General features: G+C 45.7%; 6 protein-coding genes across 6 annotated transcripts; 5 read left to right on the top strand and 1 right to left on the bottom strand.

Moving 5' to 3' along the window:
• Nucleotides 1-278: 278 nt before the first annotated feature.
• On the top strand, nt 279-683 carry COCMIDRAFT_105135 (uncharacterized protein; the record flags this gene model as incomplete). The annotated part of the gene is made up of 1 exon (XM_007693461.1): nt 279-683. One exon carries the CDS (start codon nt 279-281, stop codon nt 681-683), a length of 405 nt encoding a protein of 134 aa, XP_007691651.1.
• A 1,348-nt stretch (nt 684-2,031) lies between these two features.
• COCMIDRAFT_40034 (uncharacterized protein) lies at nt 2,032-2,871 on the top strand (the record flags this gene model as incomplete). Its single annotated transcript, XM_007693455.1, has 2 exons — nt 2,032-2,323; nt 2,447-2,871. The coding sequence occupies 2 exons, from the start codon at nt 2,032-2,034 to the stop codon at nt 2,869-2,871; spliced, it is 717 nt and encodes a 238-aa protein (XP_007691645.1).
• A 53-nt stretch (nt 2,872-2,924) lies between these two features.
• COCMIDRAFT_40035 (uncharacterized protein) lies at nt 2,925-6,001 on the bottom strand (the record flags this gene model as incomplete). The annotated part of the gene is made up of 7 exons (XM_007693456.1): nt 2,925-3,575; nt 3,625-3,772; nt 3,833-4,211; nt 4,269-4,703; nt 4,876-5,009; nt 5,199-5,608; nt 5,759-6,001. The coding sequence occupies 7 exons, from the start codon at nt 5,999-6,001 to the stop codon at nt 2,925-2,927; spliced, it is 2,400 nt and encodes a 799-aa protein (XP_007691646.1).
• A 1,698-nt stretch (nt 6,002-7,699) lies between these two features.
• On the top strand, nt 7,700-8,780 carry COCMIDRAFT_40036 (uncharacterized protein; the record flags this gene model as incomplete). The annotated part of the gene is made up of 5 exons (XM_007693457.1): nt 7,700-7,810; nt 8,061-8,309; nt 8,372-8,473; nt 8,527-8,601; nt 8,664-8,780. The coding sequence occupies 5 exons, from the start codon at nt 7,700-7,702 to the stop codon at nt 8,778-8,780; spliced, it is 654 nt and encodes a 217-aa protein (XP_007691647.1).
• A 987-nt stretch (nt 8,781-9,767) lies between these two features.
• COCMIDRAFT_52565 (uncharacterized protein) lies at nt 9,768-9,962 on the top strand (the record flags this gene model as incomplete). The annotated part of the gene is made up of 1 exon (XM_007693462.1): nt 9,768-9,962. A coding segment is annotated over one exon (195 nt), but the record flags the coding sequence as incomplete, so codon positions are not given.
• Nucleotides 9,963-10,103: 141 nt separating this feature from the next.
• On the top strand, nt 10,104-10,328 carry COCMIDRAFT_66731 (uncharacterized protein; the record flags this gene model as incomplete). The annotated part of the gene is made up of 1 exon (XM_007693463.1): nt 10,104-10,328. A coding segment is annotated over one exon (225 nt), but the record flags the coding sequence as incomplete, so codon positions are not given.
• Between the last annotated feature and the right edge of the window lie 506 nt (nt 10,329-10,834).

Below are 10,834 nucleotides of genomic sequence, written 5' to 3' on the forward strand. Positions count from 1 at the left end.
ATCCACAAAGAAAGGCAACAAGTAACATAGCCCCCAAGCGTACATTCAGAAGACTCATGTGACTAAATCAGAAAGGAAGCCTGATGTGATGTATAAAAGGCAGACAATTCTCCTCAAATTTGAAGAGCATCCAGACAGCAACCATCAGCCTACGATCAACAGTCAATTCGCACACACAAACGAAAACTTTGAAACTCAATTTTCAATCAACCCCAAGCAAGTCTTCAAGTCTATTTCTATACGCCTATATTCATCTTCTAACACCCCTTTAGTCAACAATGAAGTTCACCACTTTCGTCCCCTTCCTCTTTGCTCTTGGAGCTGTGGCACAGCAAAGCGCCCCCGTTGTTGGCGAGGCTGTACTCGATCTCTCCGCTGATCGCCCAAGCCATGCCGATGTTGAACGTTCTGACGTTCAGCTCGTGGGCACCAGCTCTCGCAACCCACGCAGTCTGCGCAGCGGAAACCTCCTCAAGCGTGAATGCCAGGGAGCAAACAGCTATGGCTGCTCTGCTAAGGGATGGTGCTGGAAGGAATGTGGCAGTGGCAACTGGTGCTGGACTGCTCACAATGGTGGCAGTGGCCAGTGGATTTCGTGTGGCTCATCCGGTGACTGCAACCGTAACCAAGCTTGCAGCATTGGAGGTTGCAAGGAGTGCGGATGCAGCGGCTGCACCAAATAAGTTAAGGTAGCATGTGGGGTTGTGTTTACAGGGCGTGCATGTCGCTTATAGCAAAGAGCACAGTTGAAGGAGTCAGAAATGGGGGCGAGGTTCAACTGCCGGTATAAGAATATCATCTACTCTTTACGTACTACCAACCATATACTATACCTGAAAACGGAAAATACAACGGATGCTGTAGCTGATATTTTGGTGACATAGTGCTTAGTACTTCCACTTGTTAAAAGATTGATAGGACCTTGGAGACCGAGGTCCAACTGCCCACTGACTGGTATCTCCGCTTTTCTTTTGCTCCTTTTCACGGATTTATACATAAAAAGAAGTAGCTACGTGGGCACTGTACAATGCGTTCGCGTCACTTCGTTTCTGTGACGGATTTACATCCTGGTAGCTAGTTAGTCAGCTCAGGTTCCGCCTTAGTAGTAAGCGGCGATAATGACAATTGTACAAGTATCAACCAAACAAGACGACACGAAGCTTAGTTGTCTTGTGTACCATAACCTTGAGCATAGAATGTGATGTGTTTAACTCAGTGAACCCTCCAATCACAGTAAGAAGCTGCAAGGCTACTCATGCTATTACTTCGGACTACTTAGGCATACTCCCACCTTTTGTATTTTTTTCTGGGATTATCTTAGGCTATACAAGAGCACGAGAAGACGGCGTCTGGAGATTCTTAGTGCTTTCTAGAAGCTGGCTGCGTTTTATTTAGCCTGTATCCGACCGACAAGCCTACGAGCATCTATAGATCTAAGAGTGGTCTGAATGGTGTTCGACATCTACAGCGCGCGCCCCCAGCAACTAACAGTATTCAAGCGTTACGTCCTTTGACTGTTGTAATGGCCCCACCCGTCCCTCATTCTGCCGGGTTCTGTCTCACCGAATCATGGTGGGTATTGGAGCGCAGTGCGGGGTATGCGCATTGCCACACCTAGCAATGCGGTTAGCCCCAGCATCGCAGGACTATCCGTCTCGTTTGACGACAGCCTTCATATTCGAAGCGCTTAGGGAAATTTAGAAATTCAGCCGGTGTGCGCATCCACGGGTTTTAGCTCTTGTGCTGGAAAAAGCTAGTCAAGCTAGAAGATGTCGGCGAGTGGTGGCTGCTCTCGTCGCTTGCGCCCCAAGCTGCTGTCGCAAGGCTGAGCCGGGGCTCCTATTAATACGATCTTAAGGCAGCAGCGTACCACTTGTCGATTCTTCATTGGTTACTTAAAAGTTCATATCAAGTAGTCGATTCCAAGAGATGGTTTCAGCGTCTCCGTCTCTGCGTACGGTAGTACAAGTGTCAGAAGAGGAGCACTTCTGAATCATGCCAACTTCACCATTCTAAGTTAGCAGAGCCACAATGCCCGGAACCTGGTTTCTCCCTTCCGATTTCACCTTCACAACCGAAGGCCCGCTTCGACTAGGCATGGTGATCCCCCATTGGTCTCGGCCAACTACCGTCCTTGCGGAAATGGGCTCCGGCAACAACAGTGCCGTCACGTTACCCACAATCAAAATCACCGTGGAGCGCAACAGGGCTTTCAATCGCTCCAAGTCGCGCTCCGATAGCGTCGGAATGTGGGCCAAGTTCGAAGGGCTCGCCTCTGTGTTGGCCAATACGGAGACCGGCAAGAGCCGTATCACAGACTATAGTACAACAGATCATGAGATCCGGTCCTTCGTAGATCCCCTAATGCCCGACACAATAATCATGATCGCGAACCTGCCAGCGCTACAGAAACATATCAATTCAGGCATGTTTGGAAAATGAGCAGTGTATGTAGTGACCGGGTTGCGCATCGCGACGTCGTCGTTCACTGTCACGGAAGAAGACTCATCAAATTTTTCCATCGAGGCTGAAGGATCTGGCCCAGCTTCGGGAACGACTCCGGTCGAAGTTGGGGGCAAAATCAAACATCAGAGCGGGAAAACAGCAATGAATTCGTACGATACGGCGCCGGGGATCGTGTTTGCTTATCAGCTTAACGTTATACGAACCCGTCGCGCCGGTGTGGAAACAGAGCTCTTTTCTCACAAAAGCAGCTTCCTGACTGGTGAAGGGGGAAAGAAAGAAGATCCATTGGTGATTGTGGACGCGACCAAGGAGGAGATCGACGAGGATTTGGAAGAAGACGTTGAGTATGACAGCGCCGAAGTTGGTGAAGACGAGACTTGTATTTATCTCCTCCCAAAATCATGATCGCATGAGCTGGAGCAATCGGACATAAGCTACTGAGATGGCGAAGGGCGCCATCACTCTGGTGGCTGCCTGTTCATTTGCTCAATTGCCCCACATATCGAGACTAAGACATCCAAGTCTTTTTCCTTTTCCCCCCAATACCGTATCGGACTGATAAAGTACTCTTTGTCGTGGCGATTAAGTGACATGGCTTCCAACATATGCTCCATGCCCTTCTTCGTGGATAGTTTCACAAGAATCTCCCCAAACCCATTATTCTTCATTATTGATGGAAGTGCTGCAGCATAAGAGAGCATCATTGCGACAATACTAGTGGCAATGGCGGTGGCTATGGATGTCCCTGAGCTGAGATCCACCTCTATAAAGTGACTCTTCACCTCATTAATAACTGACGATGGAACGTCTTTGCCATATATACCCAGCTTTTTACCTATATAGGCCAGATTAGTATTCAGGAAAACACCTTTCGAATCGCCAGCGTAGATTGAAATAACGTCCTTGTGGCTGGCAGGGAAAGACGTTCTTTGCGACCAAGAATTCCCAGCACTCGCAAGGAACAGGATTTTGTCATTGCGATGTTTTTTGACCTTTTCAATGGCCTCTCCAATTATGGTGTGGCTCATTTCTTGCTTGCCATAGTACCCAAAGGACATAGAAATGATACCGACATTCCATTCTGGATCTAAACCCGCGTGCTCGATTGCCTGGTACGGGGCTGTCAGCAAAATTTGTGAAAGGGTTACAGGTCCTCACCTTTGTAATGCTGTGCTGACTGTTTTGTAACATATGAGTATTCTCGGCCACACTAATTAGGTATAAATCCGCTACCGGTGCCACATGCATGAGTAGTCGTGCCATGAATGTGCCATGGTCAAACGAATCGGTTTCAAAGCTTGAATCACTAGAAGTAAACTATTTCCAGCCCTCAATCCGCTTGGATCTTTCGGGATCCTGGAAAAACTCGAGATCTATCTTACAACCAGTATCAAGAATGGCGACTCGTATTGGTTTCGTGATCTTTGCTAATCTTCGACAACGGTGGGTGTGTCCTGCAATCTTTTGCAAATCACCCAAGTATTCTTCGGTGTTGTTGTTATTGTTGCCAGAACAAAAAGACGACAGGGTACGTTTTTCTCGCCAGAATTTTTCAAGCTCATCATTACCAGTGAAAGTCGATTGTCGCCGTGGTTCCTTTCGGATCGGCACTAATGAAACTTCTTCCGAGTTTTCAAATCCCACCGTTGCTAGCCAAAAGAGAGGTTTGACAACGTTCCGGAATAGTGCTTTTCTTCTTTCCTCTAGTGGCGAATCCCAACGCGTTGTATTGTCGTTTTTGCCACCTTGAGACAGTGTCTTCTGACGCATTAGCGTTTCTTTGAATTTGACCTACTCGAGACAGTTCTCTATCGCCTTTATGTAATAGTCTTTCCGCTGGAATCCACCCCAGTCTGCATTCTTCAGTTCCTTGAGCTTGATTATTGCCTTCGAACGAGCCAGATTGATATGTGCCGCAAAACTATGTGCAGGTTTTCTTTCAATCGAAAGAGATTGTTCAAGGCCGATTTCTAGAAGGATAATTCCAAGATAAAGGATTCGTGGGTAGCAGTGGCGGTATCGGTTTTCGCCATAAAATTCACTCGGAGCTTCGTGGAACTGAGATCCAAAAGGGAACAAAACGAATGCACGGACCGGAATAGCATCCGACTCTTCAACACTTTTATCAACATGAATGAACCAAATGTCGTTACTGGTCCATCTGGCCTTCATGAGATCCGAGCTGCAGAGTTGCCAGAATGCGTTAGCAACAGTATATGACAATTTGATTTTGTGCTCTACAGTGAATTCGCCCCCCCCCCCACAAGAGTTGTGACAGTTGGACGCCACATCCCGAGAGTATGTTTGGTGGGTCTTCAGCATCTGGTCGTTCGTACAAGCAATAGTCTAGGTCTAGGTCTGCATTTTTAGAAAGGCAAAAAACTTCACGTAATCGGGTCTCTGACTTACTCAGACAGTATTTGGTGTATGTCGGATCTTCTAGCCATTCACAGATCTTGCCAGAATCGATCAAAGACAGGCTCTGCGAATCCCATGCGGCGTGCTGTTGATAATCATGGTTGTGCTTGGGGCCATGATCCCCTCTGTATAATATCAGCGCTGCTATCTATTACCTATATGAGACCTAGAAATGTAGCTACAAAAAGGTAGTCAATGCTATGATATCTGGATGCTCTTGGGGACAACTATGCAAAACATTTGAACAAAAACATTTGAACACGTTGCTCGAACACTACAAATGATTTCCCGGCCTAATTGACCAGCAGACTTACTTTGGTATATTGATGGTCATTTCTTGCCAGGACGACATTTGGGATAATGCTGTTATTATGTCGAATAAGGCAAGCTGATCTTTGGAAAACCGAAATCCAGAGCTTAGACATAATCTTGTGATGTGTAGTTTACTTGGATTTGAGCCAGCGTCCTTATGTATCTTCTTTCCGCAAGACGAATACTTTTCTATTCGGTCAAGAAGGAGTTGATGAACTTCGCCAGGGTACACATCTTTCGCAGGGGGCTCGATGTGGCCAAAGGGGTTAGAATCAATGTTGGAGCCATCAAAATCGTCGTCATTCTTCGAAAGCTTATTAGCAAGATTGATGAAATGGTCTTGGAAAGGCTTGATGGTGCTTGGTCGCGCTTTGCAGAATTTGATGATTGACTGTTGAGTTTTCACTTGATCCTTTTCGAATCTATCGCGCAAGTATTTATATACTTCTTTGGGGCTCCTTTGACTGTAAGAAAATGCTTTGGATGACGAGGCCCCGTCCCACTGTTATTTTAGTTAGTGAGCTCCCTGAGGCGTCACTACCCCTAGCAAGATTTCACCTACCAGGCAAATATCTAACAAGAAATGAAGGGATCTCTCTAAAAATTGTTGGACATTCGCTGGTAGCTCATAGAGCGGCTGCGACAACAAATCACGACCAATATAACCAAGTCGCACAGCAATCGAACTCACGGGAGCGTTCTTGTTTTGAATGGAATTGCGTAAGAGCAGCTCGGATGCCTCGAGCGCCACCGAGGCCAGAAGCTTTGATGGGAATACACGGTCCTTACAATTAGCCCTTCTCATTGTCTCTTATCTTGCGATCATGTTAAGAGACGAGTTTAGGTTACTTCATTGAGTTTGCGATGAATGTGATAATGTATCACCTGAACGCCCGAATCGCTGCGCTGTTGGCGAAGTTGGCGGGGCTGAAACGCCAGCTGCTTAGGTCGCTTGATGGACTAATCTTTCTTAGACAGTATGAGTTCCTCATGCATCTTGGGTCGGGGCCGTGGCCATGTCACGCAGCCACACTTTTGAGACTGACGAATGGCATTCAGAGGCGTCTCTACCTAAACATATGAAAAATCTGCCACGTATCGCAGCGCCTCTCAGTTTCTTACAATCTAGTTGACTTGGAACCCGTACTTTGTGCAAGGACTCTGATCTCTTTGCGCGCCGTAGACCAACCGCCATCCAAAAGTATCGACTTCATCTGGTCTGCCTGGATATAGGCATTTTTGATGAAGCTGAGCGGATATACTACCATTTGGTAGTTAGATGTGGGAAGTTCATTCATTCTAAGGTCCTTTCTTCTTAGTTCCTAGCGCTGAATGATATCTGGGCTGATGTCTTTACGCAAAAAATGCATGTTTAAGAGACACTTGACATTAATATTGAACAGCTCTGTTGAACTATTATGAACCTGCTCAGCGGTCTGCAAAAACGTATTCACGAAAGAGTATGTAGCAAGCTGCCCAAGCTAGATAAAGAGGACCGACTAAATTGACACAGTCTCAGAAATGACCTGAACGTCACGCAGCTGACGAGAGCTTACTCAGCTCAGCACTAGTTTTTAACTCCAACCCCTATTGGTGCTTGGTTGTATCAATAGATTTTTTCAGTGACGAATATCACGAGATAGAGAAATCAACTTTTCCAATAACCAGCAATTAAGAGACTCGCTAGATAACTTACCCATGAAACAGATCCTATAGATCACAGGAGTGTGACCATACAGCATGGTTTACAGTACAGTAGACGGCTATATAGTATTAAATAACGACCTTGTTAATTGAGAAGTTGCAAGAGGATATACACAAGCTAGGATAAGGTAAAAAAGCTAAGAACAACGGGGATAATCATCATGACACTGGTTTGATTCATTGTTTCCAACAATCATCATTAGCAAAGCTTTGTATTGCATAAGATTACATGCACTAGCTGTAAGTACCACTTTACGCATGGCTGTAGCCCTCGGCTGCATAAACCCTTTTCCTTCAAAGCCTTGCGGGATTTTTCATCAGTTACATGGTAGTAGGAAGCCTTACCAAAACCAACCATGTTGAGGTGTACCAATGACTTATGCGCGATTCTTTCTAACTCTATCCTCGTGACAATGGGACCTGCTAACTTCAATATGGGCACCTCCATAGCTGTTATCCCCTTACGCCTCGAATTTGTTCCGTCCAACCGTAGAAATGAGGCCTTCCTACTTTCAATCTTCGACTCGATTCTCATCTGACTCACATCATTTTTTTTGCTTTTTGCTTTTTCCATCACACTTGTAGAGGGGAAGGATGCATACAGCATAAATGTTTCAAAACAGTACGTGAGTCTTTGAATAACGGAAAAAAGAGAGTTTGAAATCAATCGAGCAGCCCCTGAAATGTACATAAAAACATAAGTAAGAAAGGAAGATCGAAGGTATTAACAATGCCACTGTAAGACAGTGGCTTACAGGCCTAATCTCCGAATTGCCGCATAATTTACACTAGTAACTTTATGCTCCACATATACTCGTGTCAGCATAGTGACATTGATAGAAAGAAACTTTGGTTTCGATCAATCACCCATCACTACAGTCAGATCCTTGCAGCGACTTTTAGCTGTAAAGTATCGAGCACAGTCTCAATCCGCAAATCACAGTGTATCAGGCCACTAATTTTGGAAATTTTCATACATTCTGACCATTCACATGTCACGGACACCAGAGATCGCGATTTCGGCGCCTTAGCCCGAGCAAGATATCTCATACGGGCGGCTATATACTTTCTTGCTTTACTCCGCAGAAATATATCTAGGGCCAAGCAGCTCAAGCTTCTCTTCCTGTACATTGGACTTGCTACACCAGAACGATTATTAGGTTGTACCACTCATTCCTTGCCCTTTCGCAGCTATCCCAAAGTCAACCAGGCCAAATTCATCTCTAACAACTAATCTCACCATCAACAAACTTTTCACCCTCTACACTCTGACCATGAAACTCGCAAGCATAATACTCTTCTCCTCCTCGCTTCTCGGCATGGCATCAGCAGGCTACCTGATCAAGAGCGTGCCCGCAAGAGTTATATTGCGAGCAAAACCAAGGCACTCAATCTTCGCAAAACGTGGGGTAAGTGTAGATTCACAAAATTACCTAGGCGCTTCTCAAATACGAACGCTAACGATTCCTAGTGCGACAACAGTCAATGCCCTCCACCCCCCGACCTGGGATGTTTGACCTCGACCAGGCACTCCATCGAGTGCGGCAATGGCAACGACGACTGCTGGATTATTGTGAGAAATTTACTGTTACACGGATGATGCACAAATGCTGATGAAAAGGTTAGCCACGTGACTGTGCTTCGTTGTGCCGATGCATGTATTATAATCCTTACAATGACTTGCTGGATTCTTGCGCTCGGGTAAGTGGCATCACCATTTCCATTCTTCCTCGCTTTGCATCAATGCTGACCTTTTCTGATAGGGTGTGCCGGGTACAGATAGCTACAGTTGTCATTGTGTTTTTGACTGCGCGCCTCTTGGCCCGAAATCAGGAAATGGGCAATGCACGGCTTCCCAGGATATTTGCAAGCTACCTTAGAACTGGATTATTGTATCAAAATCGTGGCTAGCATATAGGCGTATATTGAATAATTAATGCTAATAGCTGGTATAGCAACTGTCCATAGCTAGTAGAACGCCACCCACTCTATTGAATCCATTTGGCTAATGCTTTATTTCTGACTCTTAACTTCGGGTTGTAGGGTTGGTTTCCAGGAACAGACAGCGCCATTCCTCTTATTCAAGGCCATATTGACAGGTATTAAGCGTAGAACTAGACTTCATGGAGCATCAAATGCTCAAGGTCTGTTGTTTTACCTAGATCCAAATTATATTTACTATCGTAGCTGTACTGTAGTTAATAGGCATAGAATACTCATAATATTGATGGGGCGTTGGCATCTTCAGGTATTCGCCTATCCCAGACAGTCGCTCAAAACAAATGTATAGTCAATAGTAAATCTATTTTAATTCTTATTATTACGTTTCCTCCGCGTACGATGAGGCAACTATAGGGGGTTTCTTTTGAAGAAATAATCGTCCCCATGATGCGGATACTCGGTCTGGTATAGTGGATTGCCGCTGACTGATGGCAACGCGGCCTCATGTACACATGCTTTTCTTTGCGGATCGGTATTACTGCATATGAGGCAAATTCAATCCCTCAACATCCTCCTTTATAGCGGTGTGAATGATGCGCATACGGACGAGCCATGTAAGACGTAAAAGAGGAAGTACAAAGTATCACTTTAGAAGCTATTGTAACTCTCCATCTTTTTACTCATCCTTCTCAATCATTCTAATCGTCTTTAATTTTCTCAAAAATCTTGCTCTAAGCTACTTAGAAGGTATGAAGACTTCGTATTCCGCCATTGTCTCTATGCTCTGCGTCGGAGCCTATTCCTACAGCCCCAGCAAGTCCTTGGCTCAGTCGATGTTCTTGGGTCCTCCTACGAATGCAACAACGGCCCGCAATCGCTGATGTAATTACACTATAGAATGTCCAACAAAGCTAACATTAAGTGCAGGTGCCACGCCTTCCCTCGAGTGTACCGATTCCTCAACAGCCCCGACCTGCGCTTGCGCTTGTTCAAATGGCGTCACCTTCAACCAGAAACTCTCCCTGAATTCTTTGACCACTCCAACTACGCCTTCCGATGATACCTGTCAGAAAGACAAGGTCGGGTGTCTTCAGCGCGAGCAACAACTAACGATGCAACTCGACAGTGCAACGCAACAGTGTGCACACGACTTCAACGAAGCCCAACGGGAACACTTGCAGCGCGAGCAAGAGTTCTTGAAAGGAGAGCGGGAAGCTTCTGCAGAATTGGCTAAACCACGAACCTCTTCTTATAAAGCCTTTGGTTGTTTTACGGACGGCGTTCCGAGAGTGCTAACCGGCAAGACGGAAAACAGTAATCTGATGGCACGTGAGAGATGTGAGAACTTCTGCAAGGGCTACACATTTTACGGTCTGCACCATTCTACTCACTGCTTCTGCGGAAACAGGATGGACAACCCGACTAAATCTACTCCCGAGGCTGAATGCAACATGAGATGTGCTGGGAACAGTGAGATGTGCAGAGGTGTGGCTAGAACCAAGATTTCGATCTACATATAGTGGAGAGGTTCCGAGATATATAGAGGATTAAGGTAGAAGCGTGGGAGAGTAGCAGTGGAGAGTGGGCTAGATGAACAAAATGGACAATTACGAGTGGATATGGTGATTGGGGGATAGCTTGTTATACTCGCAGCTTCTTCATTATCTTCAGGCATCGCGTTTGTTCGTGAAGTCTTCTGCCAAGGCTATCACTGATGATTAGATGATTCCGTCGTAGTGGCTCATGTCCTCCTCCTTCTGCATAAATAAACGTGGTTGAAATCCATCCTTTCGAGTCCAGAACTGGATATTGGACCTTTAGGCCTTCTTCAATCATTGAAGTATCGTATTATAGTGATTCTGTTACGCTATGAGAAGACTCCTAATCCACTTCTTTTGGGTGGATCAAGAGATTCATACGTGCCAATCTTTGGTATATAACCATTTCATAGACCCTGGCTCTTAGAGTGAGTTAGAGTTACCTAACGGGTCTA

Source organism: Bipolaris oryzae, assembly GCF_000523455.1.
Source record: "Bipolaris oryzae ATCC 44560 unplaced genomic scaffold scaffold_166, whole genome shotgun sequence".
Lineage (NCBI taxonomy): Eukaryota > Fungi > Ascomycota > Dothideomycetes > Pleosporales > Pleosporaceae > Bipolaris > Bipolaris oryzae.